The sequence below is a fragment of the Haliotis cracherodii genome, unplaced genomic scaffold (assembly GCF_022045235.1).
Source record: "Haliotis cracherodii isolate W230 unplaced genomic scaffold, xgHalCrac1.p SCAF_13, whole genome shotgun sequence".
Lineage (NCBI taxonomy): Eukaryota > Metazoa > Mollusca > Gastropoda > Lepetellida > Haliotidae > Haliotis > Haliotis cracherodii.
Window position 1 is genome coordinate 19,705,081 of NW_027266268.1, and position 23,622 is coordinate 19,728,702.

Genomic DNA, 23,622 nt, shown 5'->3' on the forward strand with positions numbered 1-23,622 from the left:
AACTTCACAAGCAGGTATGCATTAACTAGCGGTAACATATTTTCTCAGGGTTGAGTATGCCGTCCCTAAGCGCACTGTATGCTTTCTGGAGTACATTTACCCTTGACACGGTGCACCCGGGTATTATCCTCAAACGTTAATGTAGGTTGTGTGATGAAAGGTAATCTGAGGCCAACCTATGGCGCTATATCCTGGTGACAGCAACCCCCGACAGGGGAAAGGTGACGTGTTACAATTATGACAATACTATTGATGAAACTGATCGATTGATAAGATACCCACAACCGATCAACATGGCCATGCCCAGATCTGCCTTTTTCACAACCAAAAACAGGGGCAAAGAACTCACACGCGTCGTTCAACCTTAATATTATGCTTGTCACGATTTTCGAAGTTCAAGAAAGCGGTGAGATCAAGTAACCAGCGAGCCGGCTGTCAAGTTGTCCTACATACAAGCCGTGTGTATACCTCGCTGTTATTGTGTGGGGGCGAGAGACGGCGCTAATTGACTGTCTCCTTGAAGGACATAGGAAGAACATCGGCGTGGGAGTCTGTCACGTCTCCCTCCCAGAGCCTATATATAGTGGGGTATACCTTGACCCAACCAGTTCTGGTGGCAAGCACTGCTGCTGCGTGTCTTAGCACGGGGCTTTATATGACCATACTCCCTCGTCAACGACAACGACTACTGCTTGTATCTACTACGTCTACAACTATCACTTGTGTAACAACTTCTACCGCGATCACTACAGTTACTATCAGTACTGCTTCCATACTACTTCTACAACAGCAACTACTACAACTTGTACACCTACTACAACACCACTACTGCTTCCATACTACTACTACTGGTACACTAACAACTACTACAACTACAACTTGTACTACTACTACAACCACCACCGCGGTCACTACAATAACTACCCGTACTGCTTGCATACTACTGCTACAACAGCAACTACTACAACTACAACTTGTACTTCTACTACAACCACCACCACGATCACTACATAAACTACCACTACTGCTACAAGAACAACTACTACAACTACAACTTGTACTTCTACTACAACCACCACCACGATCACTACAATAACTACGCTACTGCTACAAGGACAACTACTACAACTACAACTTGTACTTCTACTACAACCACCACGATCACTACAATACCTACCACTACTGCTACAAGAACAACTACTACAACTACAACTTGTACTTCTACTACAACAACCACCACGGTCACTACAATAACTACCACTACTGCTTCCATACTACTACTACTACTACTACTACTACTACTACTACTGGTACAACAACAACTACTACAACCACAACTTGTACTACTACTACTACAACCACCACCACGGTCACTACAATAACTACCACTACTGCTACAAGAACTACTACAACTACAACTTGTACTTCTACTATAACCACCACCACGATCACTACAATAACTACCACTACTGCTACAAGAACTACTACAACTACAACTTGTACTTCTACTACAACCACCACAACGATCACTACAATAACTACGCTACTGCTACAAGAACTACTACAACTACAACTTGTACTTCTACTACAACCACCACAACGATCACTACAATAACTACCACTACTGCTACAAGAACTACTACAACTACAACTTGTACTTCTACTACAACCACCACCACGATCACTAAAATAACTACGCTACTGCTACAATAACAACTACTACAACTACAACTTGTACTTCTACTACAACAACCACCACGATCACTACAATAACTACCATTACTGCTACAAGAACAACTACTACAACTACAACTTGTACTTCTACTACAACCACCACCACGATCACTACAATAACTACCGCTACTGCTACAAGAACTACTACAACTACAACTTGTACTTCTACTACAACCACCACCACGATCACTACAATAACTACCGCTACTGCTACAAGAACTACTACAACTACAACTTGTACTTCTACTACAACCACCACCACGATCACTACAATAACTACCACTACTGCTACAAGAACTACTACAACTACAACTTGTACTTCTACTACAACCACCACCACGATCACTACAATAACTACCGCTACTGCTACAAGAACTACTACAACTACAACTTGTACTTCTACTACAACCACCACCACGATCACTACAATAACTACCACTACAGTATCCTTACTGCTACTACAACTTCTACGACTACAACCACCACCACGATCACTACAATACCTACCACTACTGCTACAAGAACAACTACTACAACTACAACTTGTACTTCTACTACAACAACCACCACGATCACTACAATACCTACCACTACTGCTACAAGAACAACTACTACAACTACAACTTGTACTTCTACTACAACCACCACAACGATCACTACAATAACTACCACTACAGTATCCTTACTGCTACTACAACTTCTACGACTACAACCACCACCACGATCACTACAATAACTACCGCTACTGCTACAAGAACAACTACTACAACTACAACTTGTACTTCTACTACAACCACCACCACGATCACTACAATAACTACCACTACTGCTACAAGAACAACTACTACAACTACAACTTGTACTGCTACTACAACCACCACCACGATCACTACAATACCTACGCTACTGCTACAAGAACAACTACTACAACTACAACTTCTACGACTACAACCACCATCACGATCACTGCAATAACTACCACTGCTGTATCCCTACTGCTGTTGCTACTACTACACTAACTACTATTACACTGCTACTACTACTACTACCACCACTACCGCCATAAACAACTAGTAGCACCTTTGTCCCTACCATCACCAGCACCACCATGACAAATATTACTACAACACTACAACCACTTCTGCTACTTCTACTGCGACTACTACTACAACCACTACCACCACCACACTACTACTACTACTACTACTACTACTACTACTACTACTACTACTACCACGACTACTACAGTCACCACATCCATTACAACTACCGCTACTACTACCACCACCACACTACTACTACTACAACTACTATACTACCACCACTTCTACTAACAGTACCCTTACTACTACCACCACTACTGCTACTGCTACTACAGTCACCACATCCACTTCACCTACTGCTACTATTAACACCATCACACTACTACTACTACTACCACTACTACCACTGTTACCACCATACTACTACTACACATGCTACTGCTACTGTTATTACTACTACTATTACTACTACTACTACAGTCACCATATCCACTACAACTACTACTCCTACTACTACTACTACTACTACTACTACTACTACCACTACTACCACCATCAGAACTACCAATGCCTCAACTAATCTTACTGTCACAACCACCTTCAGTACTACTTTTGCCACCCCTATAACGTTAACTACTACTACTTCTACTACTACTACTACTACTACTACTACTACTACTACTACTACCTTGCCTCTAACATGAATACCTGCCTCTAACACGAATACTTGCCTCAAACATGAATACCTGCCTCTAACACGAATACTTGCCTCTAACATGTATGAAGGTACTTGGCTCTAACATGAATATTTGGCCTCAGACACGCATACATGCACTTGACAGTTACATGAATACTTGCCTCTAACACGAATACTTGCCTCTAACACGAATACTTGCCTCTAACACGAATACTTGCCTCTGACATGAATACTTGCCTCTGTCATGCACTTTTGCCTCTAACACGAATACTTGCCTCTGACATGAATACTTGCCTCTGTCATGCACATTTGCCTCTAACACGAATACTTGCCTCTGACATGAATACTTGCCTCTAACACGAATACTTGCCTCTGACATGAATAATTGCCTCTAACACGAATACTTGCCTCTGACATGAATACTTGCCTCTGACATGCACATTTGCCTCTAACACGAATACTTGCCTCTGTCATGCATACTTGCCTCTAACACGAATACTTGCCTCTGACATGAATACTTGCCTCTAACGCGAATACTTGCCTCTGTCATGCATAATTCCCTCTAACACGAATACTTGCCTCTGACATGAATACTTGCCTCTAACACGAATCCTTGCCTCTGGCATGAATACTTGCCTCTAACACGAATACTTGCCTCTGATATGAATACTTGCCTCTAACACGAATACTTGCCTCTGTCATGCATAATTGCCTCTAACACGAATCCTTGCCTCTGTCAAGCATACTTGCCTCTGATACGAATACTTGCCTATGTCAAGCATACTTCCCTCTAACACGAATACTTGCCTCTGTCAAGCATACTTGCCTCTGACATGCATCATTGCATCTAGCATGTATGCTTGCTGCAACGTATATACTTACATCAAACAGACCTATTGCGTCCAACATGCTTAATGACGTCTAACATACATACTCGAGGCTAGCATCAAAACATTAGTCAAGCTTGCACACTTAAGTCAAGCATGAATACTTGCGTTTAGCAGACATATATGCGTCCAGCGTGAGCAACAGGTCTAACACACGTCATCATGTCTAACATGCATACATGATTCTCTTATCTACAGCGATGGAATTTCCTAGGAAACGGTTCAGACCTTTTTGTATATATTTGCAATATCGATCCATACACTCGTAATCTGCTATCCCTCAAACTCGTATTTTCATGATAAGGCTTCAGGTCTCTGAAGTATCTTCTATAGTTTCTTTAGAGCATGCGTTCGCCTCCATGACAACCCAAATTTTAGCACAGCCATCACAGCCATGTATCTGTGTGTCTATAATCTATATTCGACCAAGACTGCAGCTTTAAAACAAACCTAGATCTGTATTCAAAACGTCAGCGCCTGAAAATAACCAGTCTTGATTATCTGCCTAAACATTGATTGTTTGTTGTGTACGCGCAGTCAGCAGTATTCCAGCTATATGACGGCGGTTTGTAAATAATCGAGTCTGGACCAGACAATCCAGTGATTGATACCATGAGTATCGATCCACGCAATTGGGATACGATGATATGCATCAACCAAGTCTGCGAGCCAGACCACCCGATCCCATTAGTCGCCTCTTACGACCAGCATGGGTTGCTGAAGTCCAAAGGTTAACCGATCATCTGCCGAAAAAGATCCTATAGGGCGTAAAAGGCAAAATAGTGATGAAAATAATGAATGGATTACTGAAAATCAGTGATGGATAGTTTGATGAATGGTACATTTCAACAATCATAGAGCCCAAGGAACTATGATACCAATGTAAATAGGTATTTAAACTCAGAAGTCCATACACCATGGCATGATAAGCATTAAATACCATAGTATCCTGAACAATAAAATTTAGGGATCATGAATACTTTAAGGGATAGTTTTTATAACGAACACTGAGCACACACGTTCATGAACATATTCCCCAAAATATCTATGATCCTTAACACGTTCTTGTTTTGCATACTTGAATCAGTGTAAGGACAGGATCATAAACTCCGCTGATGTATTGAGCAAATTCAAATATTTCTTGTGGTTAAAGACGTCCTGTTACACGAATACCTCCTGCTATCATTGACAGTGATTCGTGAATACACATAATCATAAATTGTTTCGAAAATTATGTTTTGGCATGCTTGGGGATGTCTGCTGAGTAACATTTTCTGATACTGGTATTTTAAAAATCTAGATGATTTAATCTTACTATCCAGTTGAAAAGAGAATTAGGTTAGTGTACCATAAGTCGTAGAAGGATCACTCGGGGTACGTGGTTTTTTTTATACGTCCTGCGTTAGGTTTTATACCACGGGTCGGAGGCCTGCGTTAGGTTTTATATCACGAGTCGGAGGCCTGCGTTAGGTTTTATACCACGAGTCGGACGCCTGCGTTAGGTTTTATACCAAGAGTCGGACGCCTAAGTTAGGTTTTATACCACGGGTCGGAGGCCTGCGTTAGGTTTTATACCACGAGTCGGAGGCCTGCGTTAAGTTTTATATCACGAGTCGGAGGCCTGCGTTAGGTTTTATACCAAGAGTCGGAGGCCTGCGTTAGGTTTTATACCAAGAGTCGGACGCCTGCGTTAGGTTTTATACCACGGGTCGGAGGCCTGCGTTAGGTTTTATACCACGAGTCGGACGCCTGCGTTAGGTTTTAAAACCACGAGTCGGACGCCTGCGTTAGGTTTTATATCACGAGTCGGAGGCCTGCGTTAGGTTTTATATCACGAGTCAGAGGCCTGCGTTAGGTTTTATACCACGAGTCGGACGCCTGCGTTAGGTTTTATACCAAGAGTCGGACGCCTAAGTTAGGTTTTATACCACGGGTCGGAGGCCTGCGTTATTTTTTATACCACGAGTCGGAGGCCTGCGTTAGGTTTTATATCACGAGTCGGAGGCCTGCGTTAGGTTTTATATCACGAGTCGGAGGCCTGCGTTAGGTTTTATACCAAGAGTCGGACGCCTGCGTTAGGTTTTATACCAAGAGTCGGACGCCTGCGTTAGGTTTTATACCACGGGTCGGAGGCCTGCGTTAGGTTTTATACCACGGGTCGGAGGCCTGCGTTAGGTTTTATACCACGGGTCGGAGGCCTGCGTTAGGTTTTATACCACGAGTCGGAGGCCTGCGTTAGGTTTTATACCACGAGTCGGAGGCCTGCGTTAGGTTTTATACCAAGAGTCGGAGGCCTGCGTTGGGTTTTATACCAAGAGTCGGACGCCTAAGTTAGGTTTTATACCACGAGTCGGAGGCCTGCGTTAGGTTTTATATCACGAGTCGGAGGCCTGCGTTAGGTTTTATATCACGAGTCGGAGGCCTGCGTTAGGTTTTATACCAAGAGTCGGACGCCTGCGTTAGGTTTTATACCAAGAGTCGGAGGCCTGCGTTAGGTTTTATACCACGGGTCGGAGGCCTGCGTTAGGTTTTATACCACGAGTCGGACGCCTGCGTTAGGTTTTAAAACCACGAGTCGGACGCCTGCGTTAGGTTTTATATCACGAGTCGGAGGCCTGCGTTAGGTTTTATACCACGAGTCGGAGGCCTGCGTTAGGTTTTATACCACGAGTCGGAGGCCTGCGTTAGGTTTTATACCAAGAGTCGGAGGCCTGCGTTGGGTTTTATACCAAGAGTCGGAGGCCTAAGTTAGGTTTTATACCACGAGTCGGAGGCCTGCGTTAGGTTTTATATCACGAGTCGGAGGCCTGCGTTAGGTTATATATCACGAGTCGGAGGCCTGCGTTAGGTTTTATACCAAGAGTCAGACGCCTGCGTTAGGTTTTATACCAAGAGTCGGACGCCTGCGTTAGGTTTTATACCACGGGTCGGAGGCCTGCGTTAGGTTTTATACCACGAGTCGGACGCCTGCGTTAGGTTTTAAAACCACGAGTCGGACGCCTGCGTTAGGTTTTATATCACGAGTCGGAGGCCTGCGTTAGGTTTTATATCACGAGTCAGAGGCCTGCGTTAGGTTTTATACCACGAGTCGGACGCCTGCGTTAGGTTTTATACCAAGAGTCGGACGCCTAAGTTAGGTTTTATACCACGGGTCGGAGGCCTGCGTTATTTTTTATACCACGAGTCGGAGGCCTGCGTTAGGTTTTATATCACGAGTCGGAGGCCTGCGTTAGGGTTTTATATCACGAGTCGGAGGCCTGCGTTAGGTTTTATACCAAGAGTCGGACGCCTGCGTTAGGTTTTATACCAAGAGTCGGACGCCTGCGTTAGGTTTTATACCACGGGTCGGAGGCCTGCGTTAGGTTTTATACCACGGGTCGGAGGCCTGCGTTAGGTTTTATACCAAGAGTCGGAGGCCTGCGTTAGGTTTTATACCAAGAGTCGGACGCCTGCGTTAGGTTTTATACCACGGGTCGGAGGCCTGCGTTAGGTTTTATACCACGGGTCGGAGGCCTGCGTTAGGTTTTATACCAAGAGTCGGAGGCCTGCGTTAGGTTTTATACCAAGAGTCGGAGGCCTGCGTTAGGTTTTATACCAAGAGTCGGAGGCCTGCGTTGGGTTTTATACCAAGAGTCGGGCGCCTGCGTTAGGTTTTATACCACGAGTCGGAGGCCTGCGTTAGGTTTTATATCACGAGTCGGACGCCTGCGTTAGGTTTTATATCACGAGTCGGAGGCCTGCGTTAGGTTTTATACCACGAGTCGGAGGCCTGCGTTAGGTTTTATATCACGAGTCGGAGGCCTGCGTTAGGTTTTATACCAAGAGTCGAACGCCTGCGTTAGGTTTTATACCAAGAGTCGAACGCCTGCGTTAGGTTTTATACCACGGGTCGGAGGCCTGCGTTAGGTTTTATACCAAGAGTCGGAGGCCTGCGTTAGGTTTTATACCACGAGTCGGACGCCTGCGTTAGGTTTTATACCACGAGTCGGACGCCTGCGTTAGGTTTTATACCACGAGTCGGACGCCTGCGTTAAGATTTATACCACGAGTCGGAGGCCTGCGTTAGGTTTAATATCACGAGTTGGACGCCTGTGTTAGGTTTTATATCACGAATCGGAGGCCTGCGTTAGGTTTTATACCAAGAGTCGGAGGCCTGCGTTGGGTTTTATACCAAGAGTCGGACGCCTAAGTTAGGTTTTATACCACGAGTCGGAGGCCTGCGTTAGGTTTTATATCACGAGTCGGAGGCCTGCGTTAGGTTTTATATCACGAGTCGGAGGCCTGCGTTAGGTTTTATACCAAGAGTCGGACGCCTGCGTTAGGTTTTATACCAAGAGTCGGACGCCTGCGTTAGGTTTTATACCACGGGTCGGAGGCCTGCGTTAGGTTTTATACCACGAGTCGGACGCCTGCGTTAGGTTTTAAAACCACGAGTCGGAGGCCTGCGTTAGGTATTATATCACGAGTCGGAGGCCTGCGTTAGGTTTTATATCACGAGTCAGAGGCCTGCGTTAGGTTTTATACCACGAGTCGGACGCCTGCGTTAGGTTTTATACCAAGAGTCGGACGCCTAAGTTAGGTTTTATACCACGGGTCGGAGGCCTGCGTTATTTTTTATACCACGAGTCGGAGGCCTGCGTTAGGTTTTATATCACGAGTCGGAGGCCTGCGTTAGGTTTTATATCACGAGTCGGAGGCCTGCGTTAGGTTTTATACCAAGAGTCGGACGCCTGCGTTAGGTTTTATACCAAGAGTCGGACGCCTGCGTTAGGTTTTATACCACGGGTCGGAGGCCTGCGTTAGGTTTTATACCACGGGTCGGAGGCCTGCGTTAGGTTTTATACCACGGGTCGGAGGCCTGCGTTAGGTTTTATACCACGAGTCGGAGGCCTGCGTTAGGTTTTATATCACGAGTCGGAGGCCTGCGTTAGGTTTTATACCAAGAGTCGGAGGCCTGCGTTGGGTTTTATACCAAGAGTCGGGCGCCTGCGTTAGGTTTTATACCAAGAGTCGGAGGCCTGCGTTAGGTTTTATACCACGAGTCGGACGCCTGCGTTAGGTTTTATATCACGAGTCGGAGGCCTGCGTTAGGTTTTATACCACGAGTCGGAGGCCTGCGTTAGGTTTTATATCACGAGTCGGAGGCCTGCGTTAGGTTTTATACCAAGAGTCGAACGCCTGCGTTAGGTTTTATACCAAGAGTCGAACGCCTGCGTTAGGTTTTATACCACGGGTCGGAGGCCTGCGTTAGGTTTTATACCACGGGTCGGAGGCCTGCGTTAGGTTTTATACCACGGGTCGGAGGCCTGCGTTAGGTTTTATACCACGGGTCGGAGGCCTGCGTTAGGTTTTATACCACGAGTCGGAGGCCTGCGTTAGGTTTTATACCACGAGTCGGAGGCCTGCGTTAGGTTTTATACCAAGAGTCGGAGGCCTGCGTTGGGTTTTATACCAAGAGTCGGGCGCCTGCGTTAGGTTTTATACCACGAGTCGGAGGCCTGCGTTAGGTTTTATACCACGAGTCGGACGCCTGCGTTAGGTTTTATATCACGAGTCGGAGGCCTGCGTTAGGTTTTATACCACGAGTCGGAGGCCTGCGTTAGGTTTTATATCACGAGTCGGAGGCCTGCGTTAGGTTTTATACCAAGAGTCGAACGCCTGCGTTAGGTTTTATACCAAGAGTCGAACGCCTGCGTTAGGTTTTATACCACGGGTCGGAGGCCTGCGTTAGGTTTTATACCAAGAGTCGGAGGCCTGCGTTAGGTTTTATACCACGAGTCGGACGCCTGTGTTAGGTTTTATACCACGAGTCGGACGCCTGCGTTAGGTTTTATACCACGAGTCGGACGCCTGCGTTAGGTTTTATACCACGAGTCGGAGGCCTGCGTTAGGTTTAATATCACGAGTTGGACGCCTGTGTTAGGTTTTATACCACGAGTCGGACGCCTGCGTTAGGTTTTATACCACGAGTCGGACGCCTGCGTTAGGTTGTGAACGAGGGATGCATAAAACCCCATGTACGCCGAGTGATCATGCTACAACGGATTTATCTTACCGACTTGTTTAAATGTGACATTGTAAATGAGTTAACACAAATTCAAAATTGATAGGAAACAGCTGTTAAATTGAGGCTGAGGTTAGCTTTTGCTATGTGACTTCCATTGACTCGGAAAAAGCTTGCGACTTTTTGCTTTGAAGCGGGGAAAAAGGGATTTATTCTGCCTCTCAGAAATCCACATGTAGCCTGTATTGGGATGCAAGCGTGATATTTCGAAAGCGAGGTCTGCATATTTGCCATGTTTTTCCTCAATCTTGTCAATCACATTACTGTCAAAGGGGACAGAAAATTCAATGATATAAATGATTTCATTTGATTTATCAAAAAGGACAAGATCAGGTTTGTTGGCCTGGATACGTCTGAGGCTGTAGAGGGGCCTATTCTAAAGAATTTTGTCTTTGTCATTTTCCATGACGCCCTCTTCATGTTCCAAATTTATCATTATTAGCAGTATTAGTATTAGTATTAGTATTAGGGGACACGGGTGGCCCAGTCGTCTAAGGCGCCGCGATTCGCTGTGCAGTGTTGCGTCCCTTGGACACACCAGGAACCTATGATTGTGGGTTCGAATCCCGATTCGCACCGATTATGTTTCTAGGTTTGTCAGCACCATACCCGTGCTCGTGGGTTTCACCGAACGTCTGAGACCTGCATCACTTCAGGCTTTCCTCCCACATTAAGCTGACACGCCGCAATATAACTGTGATACTGTTAAAAGCGGCGTTAAGCACAACTCACTCAGTATTATTATTATTATTATTATTATTATTATTATTATTATCATCATCATCATCATCATCATCATCATCATCATCATCATCATCATCATCATCATTATTATGACGATGATGATCTTGATGATGATGATGTGTCGTATTAAATCATAATCAATGCTTAATCTTCGCACAACACCAGTTTTATGAATTCGTCGCAGCATCAACGTGCATGCACACCAACTCGTGAATCACATCTTTCGCCGGGAAGTGTACTTGACCAGTTGTTGACGATACATGGAAATGAACATATTCATGTGTATTCAAATAGAGGATTTTTAGTGTTATCTTGCCAGATAACATGTTTATCTCATGTCGTGATGTGACAAAGTGGATATGTTTGTGAGCGGCGCGGCCGCGGGTGAATGTCAACTTGTTCAGGTCACGCAATGATTCGTGACAAGACGTGACAAGACGTGACAAGACGTGACAAATATTCTGTATATCATGCATTTTCTTAATTATGTTCATGTTTTTACTAAAAAATCCATATTTAGTTCAGGGACAAAAGAAAGAATACCGATTTTGTTTTTCATGTAATTTAAAATTGAACTGATTAGGTCTAAATTCACAATCCCTCACCCCTGCAACAGTATGTAAAAAGTCATCTGTGGCCTGAGTCTTTTTGTGTAAAAATAAACAGGAGTAATGAAAAATGGGGTAACAAATAAATCTGCAACCACACGAATCCCTACCATGTTCTTGTATTGTGTCGAATTTTTTTAATTGATTTTCAGAGTGAAGATATCTAAGGTACCTATCATCGTCTGTGCATTATGCGATTTAAACTTGTAAATGAAATTATATTTTAAAAAATAAAATAAAATTATGTTGGCGTTTTCGTTGAGTGCTGACTAAGCACAAGTACAGTTCAAGTTTTGGATATAATATCGTTAACTTAAGATATTTTCAAATGAAAATAAAAAAAATGATCAAATCATCTGAGAGGTACAGCTTCTTTTGCCTCTCACTTTCCTTTAAAAAAGCGACAAAAACATTTCCATGATCATAAAAAAATATCTGTAAAAACGGAGACCATGGTACGGTTCGGACGATATCATAAGCATATGTTTATGAATTAATATAAGATAATGACAACATCAGGTTTTCGCGAAAAGGTGAGCGTATCCTGCCCAATCGGTGGCACGTCTCACAAACACATGCACGGGCAAGTAAATTGTCACATTACAAACAAATGTTACATGAAATGTTTCGTTGTAATATATTACATTATATCACAATGTATTATATTATTTGTTGATCACACGAATGCATTCTTTAAGCAAGCATCAATATAATGAAGCTACAATATTAAAATACAATCATTGTGTGGGCGGAGTTTTTTTCAGTTTTGGGGCAGATAATGACGAAACTCTAACAAGAACAGAAAATTCAACATTTTTTACAATTTGAGAAAAAAAATCACAAGATGAATCATTAATTGTTTTAAGCAGTGTAAATAAATATATATTATCAAACAATTTATTATGACAATCAAATCGGCTATGAAAGTAATGCCTTTGGATTAATTAATATCATCCAAATGAAGCTTTAACAAGATGTTTACGTTCCATGTAAAAGGATCAACGAGGCGGCTACATCACAAGGGAGAATACTTAAAAAATAAATAAATCCAACGTAAACTAAAAGACCTTGATGCAAATGATTACGATTATAAATGGAAAATGCACATGAGTAATTACCGCGTCACAAGTATTATGATGTTCTCAACGTGACGGAAGGTTTTGAGTAGGGAGTGCATCAGACATCGTGTCATACTGCACAGATACGTCTTACCGCTGGAGGCAGAAGGAATAGTCCACATGTGCCGACACGTGCCTCAGTTCCATTACCAACACATTGGCTGTTACGGGAATCCTGTCAGAAAATGCCTCAAATAGTCTGCGTCGCCTACACATTCTCCAAAAAAGCATTATTTTTGCAATTTTACGGTGAAAGTATTCATCATCGAATAGTAGACATTACAATATTTTTTTCATGACACACCAACGTAATAAGGTCCCAAAATGGATGTCCTTTATCGTGAAGAGATCCATTAAATTCATTTTATTTTAACACAAAGTGAACGTATGAGATGGAACACACACGCAAATAGTTTTTGACAGTAAGGATGCTGACAGTGTTATTGGTTCAAATATTTATATTTAACATAGACATGAACCATGCCTACGAAACATGACTCCTAAAACGAAACAAACTGCTTTCAAAGGTGGAAACCGGAAGACAGTGGCACATGTAGAACACAAATATAAAAACATCATGTCAACATTTTTATTCTGTATGTGTTTGGGTTTTCATGATTGTATGTCAATTTATGCAATTCTTTCATTCATTAAATCACATGTTTAAATTATGTACAATATATCGTATACTTTGACGAAAAGGTTTCCATGTTTAACTAATAACCATGGTTGTATTAAGGACGAAGTCCATTTTGTGTTTGTCTGCCCGTTTTACGCATCATTAAGACAAAAGTATATTCCTGTAAGATTCTATAACAACACATGTATTAATACTTTTAGCAATCTCTTAAATAGCTAAAATGACTATATGCTCAGAAATGTGGCTAGTATGTGAAGGAAGCTCTATTATTACGTACAAAGACCTAATATTGTACCCTTAGTATTGTTTTCAATGTAAATAGTGTTACTATATATAACTGAAATGTACATGGGCCTATGGCCTCCCATACATGAATAAACATACACACTACTTCAATAACCGACACTGAATGATAATGATATCTGCCACGTCACCTTTACAGTAATTAAAGAAGTTGTTATCCATTGCTTGACACCGGTTTAAGGATCTATACCGAAACGTCATATTTGCAATAATTACAGAAGTTATCCATTGCTTGACACCGGTTTAAGGATCTATACCGAAACGTCATATTTGCAATAATAACAGAAGTTGTTATCCATTGCTTGACACCGGTATTAGGATCTATACAGAAATGTCACCTTTACAGTAATTAAATAAGTTGTTATCCATTGCTTGACAACGGTATAAAGATCTATACCGAAACGTCACCTTTGCAATAATTAAAGAAGTTATCCATTGCTTGACAACGGTATAAGAATCTATACCGAAACGTCACCTTTACAGTAATTAAAGAAGTTGTTATTCATTGCTTGACACCGGTTTAAGAATCTATACCGAAACATCACCTTTACAGTAATTAAAGAAGTTGTTATTCATTGCTTGACAACGGTATAAGAATCTATACCGAAACGTCACCTTTGCAATAATTACAGAAGTTATCCATTGCTTGACAGCGGTATAAGGGTCTATATCGAAACGTCACCTTTACAGTAATTAAAGAAGTTATCCATTGCTTGACAGCGGTATAAGGGTCTATATCGAAACGTCACCTTTACAGTAATTACAGAAGTTATCCATTGCTTGACAACGGTATAAGAATCTATACCGAAACGTCACCTTTGCAATAATTACAGAAGTTATCCGTTGCTTGACAGCCGTATAAGGGTCTATATCGAAACGTCACCTTTACAGTAATTACAGAAGTTGTTATTCATTGCTTGACAACGGTTTAAGGATCTATACCGAAACGTCACCTTTACAGTAATTACAGAAGTTATCCATTGCTTGACAGCGGTATAAGGGTCTATATCGAAACGTCACCTTTACAGTAATTACAGAAGTTATCCATTGCTTGACAACGGTATAAGAATCTATATAGAAACGTCACCTTTGCAATAATTACAGAAGTTGTTATCCATCAATTGTGTCTACTTTGAGATTAGGATTTGATTACCAACAACCGGTCACAATATGAGATATTAATACACACATGTTCATGTTTCAGTGACACCGATTGGAACAACCGCCTTGACTACGTACGGTTATTCAGTCAGCTTGTAGACCCGTGAGGTTCCGGGAAGAATAGATCTGCAGCAACCTATGCTTGCCGTAAAATGCGACTATGCTTGTCGTAAGAGGCGACTAAATGGCTCAGGATAGGGTGGTCAGACTCGCTGACTTGGTTGATGCATGTCATCGTATCCCAACTGCGTGGATCGTTTTGTCAATCACTCGATTGTCTGGTCCAGACTCGATTATTTACAGTCCACCGTCATATAGCTGGAATATTGCTGAGTGCGGCGTTAATCTGCACAATCAGCTCCAGCGTCTGTACTTATAACTGGAATAAGGGACTGAATTATTGAGAAGTTAGCTCCCTTACTGAAGATAATACTATCATCTTATTAAGTCGAGATTGTATAATGTGTGAATGCGACCTTTTGTCTTTGCTGAAATACCTTTTGTCTTTGCTGAAATGGCACTAGACGCATTCACATAAAATAAACCTAAATAAATAAATAATAGAAATTATATTTGTTTGTGTAACTCGAAGAGAAATTCATTAATAGCATTCAAATATATTCCAGAATTTGCCTTTTTTCGGAATCTAAGTGTTGTTAAATGTAAATCCAATCCTATACAATGATTGTTCTTGAATTTGAAATGATCATATCATATTCGACAAAGACCGATGGAAATGTCAAGATGGGTTTCATCAACACAATGTGTATTACCAATGTCAATATACATCATCACAAAGATATATAGGAGTGAATTTGTCACACATTAAGGGTGTTAAAATGGGGTTAAAAATGGAGAGCCAGCACTACGTCCTAAAGTCTGGTTTTGTGACGATTTCACTGAGACGGTTCCGTCCCGGGTAACGAGTTTCATACAATTTCTCTCACGACTAAATCATCAGACAATATGTTCTGTGTTTTAGTTTCAATAGATATCAAAGGTGACTCCTTTGATAAAACAAGAAGCACCAAGTCACCACATAGTTTATATTTACTTCGGCGATTTTAAACGTCGATGCTTGTTGGTGTTGCAGTAACTCACTCACTCACTCACTCACTCACTCACTCACTCACTCACTCACTCTGAACAGCGGTGCCTTCCACGACTCGGCCACCCGTATCACTAACCGTTCGTGAGGCACATGTGCTTTTTAGTACCCATATATATAGATAAGTCAACAAATTCAAATATGAAGAGGCGACGAGGCGAAATATTAAGACCAGGATAACATACATCAAAATTCAAAATTATCTCCAAACACATTAAGACTTGATCAGGACAGAGCTGATAACATGAAACACAAGTGTTTGATATAAACGAGAACAGTGCAATCTGAATTTGCTCGAACGTCATATAGCAACATTGAACATGCATATTTCAGAAAGAACGAATACACACACAAAAATCAATATTAATTAATACCTGTTGGTCATTGCAGTGATCTCTGCAATAGCGAATGTGCATAAACGTAGGTTCTTGCTGCCGCACTTAACTAGTGATGTTATATTATGACTATTGGACACATGTAGAACCAGGGTAGTTCCTCAGCAACCCATACTTGCCGTAAAGGGTGACTATGCTTGTCGTAAGAGGCGGCTATCGGGATCGGGTGGTCAGGCTCGCTGACTTGGTTGATGCATGTCATCGCATCCCAATTGCGTGGATCGATGCTCATGATGTCAACCACTGGATTGTCTGGTCCAGACTCGATTATTTACAGACCACCGTCATATAGCTGGAATATTGCTGAATGCGGTGTTAAACAACAAACCAACAAACACAGATGACTATGGTCTGTCATTTTGACGGACTGGTTTTTACGCCCACGTGCCTTTGCGAAACTGGTTTATTGTACAGCGTTGGCAGGTACACATGCGTTTAACAATGGGGTCGAGGATCACCATATCAAGTTCCCCCGCGAGGTTACCGATGCAGCGAGACGAACAGTTCGGGTTCAGCGTTATCAGCCTGGATCGACAGAGTGAGCATTGAACCACACATTTGTGGGAGTCAGTCTGAATAAAAGTGATACCACATCTACCCATTCTATTGTATTTTGTAGATTAACCAGTCTCCATTTAACAGCTTAGTGTTTAATCCGGAACAGTTTTCTCTGGGATGGTTGGTCTGTTTTGGGTGTCTAAGGGTAATTATGTCAGCAAGCAGAGCGCTCTGATTTGTGCTTCGTGTTTAATCCGATGGAAACTGGATCAAGATGTCAGATAAAGTCATCATAAATATAGCACTAACCCGACCAGAAGGGGCAAGCTAAGAATGGAATCCTGTCAGAAGGGGGCTCTGGTCTGGGGGAACAGTTTTCTCTGGCGTGGCCCGTCTGTGTTGGGTGTCTAAGGGGAATTCTGTCAGAAGGGGGCTCTGGTCTGGGGGAACAGTTTTCTCTGGCGTGGCCCGTCTATGTTGGGTGTCTAAGGGGAATTCTGTAAGAAGGGGGCTCTGGTCTAGGGGAACAGTTTTCTCTGGGGTGGCCCGTCTGTGTTGGGTGTCTAAGGGGAATTCTGTCAGAAGGGGGCTCTGGTCTGGGGGAACAGTTTTCTCTGGCGTGGTCGGTTTGTGTTGGGTGTCTAAGGGGAATTCTGTCAGAAGGGGGCTCTGGTCTGGGGCAACAGTTTTCTCTGGGGTGGCCCGTCTGTGTTGGGTATCTAAGGGGAATTCTGTCAGAAGGGGGCTCTGGTCTGGGGTAACAGTTTTCTCTGAGGTGGCCCGTCTGTGTTGGGTGTCTAAGGGGAATTCTGTCAGAAGGGGGCTCTGATCTGGGGGAACAGTTTTCTCAGGGGTGGCCCGTCTGTGTTGGGTATCTAAGGGGAATTCTGTCAGAAGGGGGCTCTGGTCTAGGGGAACAGTTTTCTCTGGGGTGGCCCGTCTGTGTTGGGTTTCTAAGGGGAATTCTGTCAGAAAGCAGGGAGATCTGGCCTGGGGGAACTGTTAACTCTGGCGTGGTCGGTCTGTGTTGGGTGTCTAAGGGGAATTCTGTCAGAAGGGGGCTCTGGTCTGGGGCAACAGTTTTCTCTGGCATGGCCCGTCTGTGTTTGGGTGTCCCAGGGAAATTCTGTCAGAAGGGGGCTCTGAGCTGAGGGAACTGTTTACTCTGGTGTGGTCGGTCTGTTTTGGGTGTCTAAGGGGAATCCTGTCAGAAGGGGGCTCTGGTCTGGGGGAACAGTTTTCTCTGGGGTGGCCCGTATGTGTTGGGTGTCTAAGGGGAATTCTGATTTGGGGGTAACTGTATTCTCTGGCGCGGCCCGTCTGTGTTGGGTGTCTAAGGGGAATTCAGCAAGCAGGGCGATCTGGTCTTGGGGGGGGGGGCAGTTTTCCCTGGGACGGTTGGTGTGTTTGGTGTCTAAGGGTAATTGTCAGCAAACGATCTGACCTAAGAGAACAGTTTCCTCTGGCGTGGCCCGTCTGTTTTGGGTGTCTATGGGGAATTCCGTCAGCAAGCAGGGAGATCTGGCCTGGGGGAACATTTATCTCTGGTGTGGATGGTCTGTGTAGGGTGTCTAAGGGGAATTCTGTCAGCAAGCAGGGCGATCTGGTCTGGGGGAACAGCTTTCCCTGGGACGGTTGGTGTGTTTTGGGTGTCTAAGGGTAATTATGTCAGCAAACGATCTGACCTAAGAGAACAGTTTCCTCTGGCGTGGCCCGTCTGTTTTGGGTGTCTATGGGGAATTCCGTCAGCAAGCAGGGAGATCTGGCCTGGGGGAACATTTATCTCTGGTGTGGATGGTCTGTGTAGGGTGTCTAAGGGGAATTCTGTCAGCAAGCAGGGCGATCTGGTCTGGGGGAACAGCTTTCCCTGGGACGGTTGGTGTGTTTTGGGTGTCTAAGGGTAATTATGTCAGCAAACGATCTGACCTAAGAGAACAGTTTCCTCTGGCGTGGCCCGTCTGTTTTGGGTGTCTATGGGGAATTCCGACAGCAAGCAGGGCGATCTGGCCTGGGGGAACATTTATCTCTGGCGTGGATGGTCTGTGTAGGGTGTGTGCTAGATAATGAAGTCACCAACAGTATCTGCTAAATAGTGAGGTCAACAGCAGTCTCTATCACAGAATGAGGTCATCAGCAGTCTCTACAAGATAGTGAGGTCATCAGCAGTCTCTACAATATAGTGAGGTAATAAGTAGTCTCACCTAGATAGTGAGATGATGATAAGTCTCTACACGATAGTGAGGTCATCAGTAGTATCAACAAGATAGTGAGGTCATCAGCAGTCTCTACAAGATAATGAGGGCACAAATAGTCTCTACAAGATAGGAAAGTCATCAGCAGTCTCTGCTAGATAGTGAGGCCACCAGCAGTCTCTGCTAGATAGTGAGACCATCACAAGTCTCTAGACGATAGTGAGGCCATCAGCAGTCTCTGCTAGATAGTGGGGCCATCAGCAGTCTCTGCTAGATAGTGAGACCATCACAAGTCTCTAGAAGATAGTGAGGTCATTAGCAGTCTCTGCTAGTTGGTGAGACCATCACAAGGCTCTAGAAGATAGTGAGGCCATCACAAGTCTCTAGAAGATAGTGAGGCCATCAGTAGTCTCTGCTAGATAGTGAGGCCATCACAAGTCTCTGCTAGATAGTGAGGCCATCAGCAGTCTGTGCTAGATAGTGAGATCATCACAAGTCTCTAGAAGATAGTGAGGTCATCAGCAGTCTCTGCTAGATAGTGAGACCATCACAAGTCTCTAGAAGATAGTGAGGTCATCAGCAGTCTCTGCTAGATAGTGAGGCCATCAGCAGTCTCTGCTAGATAGTGAGATCATCACAAGTCTCTAGAAGATAGTGAGGTCATCAGTAGTCTCTGCTAGATAGTGAGATCATCACAAGTCTCTAGAAGATAGTGAGGTCATCAGCAGTCTCTGCTAAATAGTGAGACCATCACAAGTCTCTGCTAGATAGTGAGGTTATTAGTAGTCTCTGCTAGATAGTGAGGTCATCAGCAGTCTCTGCTAGATAGTGAGGCCATCAGCAGTCTCTGCTAGATAGTGAGATCATCACAAGTCTCTAGAAGATAGTGAGGTCATCAGTAGTCTCTGCTAGATAGTGAGATCATCACAAGTCTCTAGAAGATAGTGAGGTTATTAGCAGTCTCTGCTAAATAGTGAGACCATCACAAGTCTCTGCTAGATAGTGAGGTCATCAGCAGTCTCTGCTAGATAGTGAGACCACCACAAGTCTCTGCAGTCTTTACAAGATAGTGAGGTCATCAATATTCTAGAGGATAGTGAGGTCATCAGTAGTCTCTGCTACGTAGTGAGGTTATCAGCAGTCTCTGCTGGATAGTGACGTCATCAGTAGTCTGCTACGTAGTGAGGTTATCAGCAGTCTCTGCTGGATAGTGAGGTCATCAGTAGTCTCTGCTAGATAGTGAGGTTATCAGCAGTCTCTGCTGGATAGTGAGACCATCACAAGTCTCTGCTAGATAGTGAGATCATCACAAGTCTCTAGAAGATAGTGAGGCCATCAGTAGTCTCTGCTAGATAGTGAGGCCATCAGTAGTCTCTGCTAGATAGTGAGGCCATCGGCAGTCTCTGCTAGATAGTGAGATCATCACAAGTCTCTAGAAGATAGTGAGGTCATCAGCAGTCTCTGCTAGATAGTGAGACCATCATAAGTCTCTAGAAGATAGTGAGGTCATCAGCAGTCTCTGCTAGATAGTGAGACCATCACAAGTCTCTGCTAGATAGTGAGGCCATCAGCAGTCTCTGCTAGATAGTGAGATCATCACAAGTCTCTAGAAGATAGTGAGGTCATCAGCATCTCTTCTAGATAGTGAGACCATCACAAGTCTCTGCTAGATAGTGAGGTCATCAGTAGTCTCTAGAAGATAGTGAGGTCATCAGTAGTCTCTGCTAGATAGTCAGACCATCACAAGTTTGCTAGATAGTGAGGCCATCAGCAGTCTCTGCTAGATAGTGAGACCACCACAAGTCTCTGCAGTCTTTACAAGATAGTGAGGTCATCAATATTCTAGAAGATAGTGAGGTCATCACAAGTCTCTAGAAGATAGTGAGGCCATCAGTAGTCTCTGCTAGATAGTGAGGCCATCAGTAGTCTCTGCTAGATAGTGAGGCCATCGGCAGTCTCTGCTAGATAGTGAGATCATCACAAGTCTCTAGAAGATAGTGAGGTCATCAGCAGTCTCTGCTAGATAGTGAGACCATCATAAGTCTCTAGAAGATAGTGAGGTCATCAGCAGTCTCTGCTAGATAGTGAGACCATCACAAGTCTCTGCTAGATAGTGAGGCCATCAGCAGTCTCTGCTAGATAGTGAGATCATCACAAGTCTCTAGAAGATAGTGAGGTCATCAGCATCTCTTCTAGATAGTGAGACCATCACAAGTCTCTGCTAGATAGTGAGGTCATCAGTAGTCTCTAGAAGATAGTGAGGTCATCAGTAGTCTCTGCTAGATAGTGAGACCATCACAAGTTTGCTAGATAGTGAGGCCATCAGCAGTCTCTGCTAGATAGTGAGACCACCACAAGTCTCTGCAGTCTTTACAAGATAGTGAGGTCATCAATATTCTAGAAGATAGTGAGGTCATCAGTAGTCTCTGCTGCGTAGTGAGGTTATCAGCAGTCTCTGCTGGATAGTTAGGTCATCAGTAGTCTCTGCTACGTAGTGAGGTTATCAGCAGTCTCTGCTGGATAGTGAGGTCATCAGTAGTCTCTGCTACGTAGTGAGGTTATCAGTAGTCTCTGCTGGATAGTTAGGTCATCAGTAGTCTCTGCTACGTAGTGAGGTTATCAGCAGTCTCTGCTGGATAGTGAGGTCATCAGTAGTCTCTGCTACGTAGTGAGGTTATCAGTAGTCTCTGCTGGATAGTTAGGTCATCAGTAGTCTCTGCTACGTAGTGAGGTTATCAGCAGTCTCTGCTGGATAGTGAGGTCAACAGCAGTCTCTGCTAGATAGTGTGGTCATCAGCAGTCTTTATAAGATAGCGGGGTTATCAGCATTCTCTGCTAGAAAGTGAGGTTATCAGCAGTCTTAACAGCATAGTGAGGTCATCGGAAGCATCTTCCAGATATCGAGGTTATCAGCGGTCTCTAAAAGATAGTGAGGCCATCAGCAGTCTCTTCTAAATAGTGAGGTCATGAGGGATCTCTACAAGATAGTGAGGTCATCAGTAGTATCTACAAGATAGTTAGGTCATCAGTAGTATCTACAAGATAATGAGGTCATCAGCAGTCTTTACAACATAGTGAGGTCATTAGTAGTCTCTACAAGATAATGAGGGCATCAGTAGTGTCTACAACATAGTGAGGTCATCAGCAGTCTCTACACGATAGTGAAGTCATCAGCAGTCTTTGCTAGATAGTGAGGTCATCAGTAGCATCTACCAGATAGTGGGGTCATCAGCTGTCTCTGCTAGATAATGAAGTCATCAACAGTCTCTGCTAAATATTGAGGTCATCAGCAGTCCCTGCTAGATAGTGAGATCATCAGCAGGCTCTACAAGATAATGAGGTCATCAGTAGTGCCTACAAGATAGTGAGGTCATTAGTAGTGTCTACAAGATAATGAGGGCGTCAGTAGTGTCTACAAGATAATGAGAGCATCAGTAGTGTCTACAAGAGAGTCAGCAGTCTTTGCTAGATAGATCATCAGCAGTCTTTACAAGATAATGAGTACTCCACTTTGACAACTAACCATTCTTCAAACATAATTCTATGAACATCTGTTAAATCTCAGCAAAACCAATGTGAGACATTTCAACATTGTTTAACAATACATAGTACTGCCATATAAGACTGGCATGCTTTCTTTAACCAGCACGTCTAAAGTCAAAACCTTTTGCTTGTTCCTCCCATGATTTAAAAGCAATCTTGTATCTAGTTGATAACGAGTATCATTTTATATTGGCGTGCCATAAATATAGCTATTTTCGTTCTTAATACATACCGAATTAAATCTTATTTATCTCTTTACTCATAAGTTCATGGCAATATATCATGGCAGGAACAATGAACATACATTGTAGTGTCAAACAAATAGAACGCAAATAGTTTTCGAGATCAGAATACATGTACGACGCATTTCTTGTGTGATTGGATTTGTTTGTTTGTTTGTTTGTTTGTTTGTTTGTTTGTTTGTTGTTTCATGCCACACCCAGCAATATACCAGCTATATGACGGTGGTCTGTAAATAATCGAGTCTGGACCAGACAATCCAGTGATTGACATCATGAGCATCCATCCACGCGATTGGGAAACGATGTCATGTATCAACTAAGTCAGCGAGTCTGACCACCCGATCCCGTTAGCCGCCTCTTACGACAAGCATGATTATGGACGTCAGTTTTGCGTCCATGTGACCGACCTCAATGAAAAAGCCGTATATCGTGTAAACCTCATATAAAAAAATATCTTGCATTAATGCATTAAATATTGTCGTCATCGCAACTCTGAATTTTGCAACCTAAATTTCAAAATGTATACCGACAATGATTCAGTATATTTCTATATAAAACTACCACCCGATCCCGTTAGTCGCCTTTTACGGCAAGCATGGGTTGTTGAAGATCTAACCCATCCCGGATCTCCACTGGTCTTGTATG

General features: G+C 43.4%; 1 protein-coding gene across 1 annotated transcript; it reads left to right on the forward strand.

Moving 5' to 3' along the window:
* Nucleotides 1-56: 56 nt before the first annotated feature.
* Nucleotides 57-2,753, forward strand: LOC139458509 (DNA-directed RNA polymerase subunit beta''-like). Its single transcript, XM_071239944.1, has 3 exons — nt 57-110; nt 1,793-2,188; nt 2,412-2,753. Exons 1-3 carry the CDS (start codon nt 57-59, stop codon nt 2,751-2,753), a joined length of 792 nt encoding a protein of 263 aa, XP_071096045.1.
* Nucleotides 2,754-23,622: the final 20,869 nt, after the last annotated feature.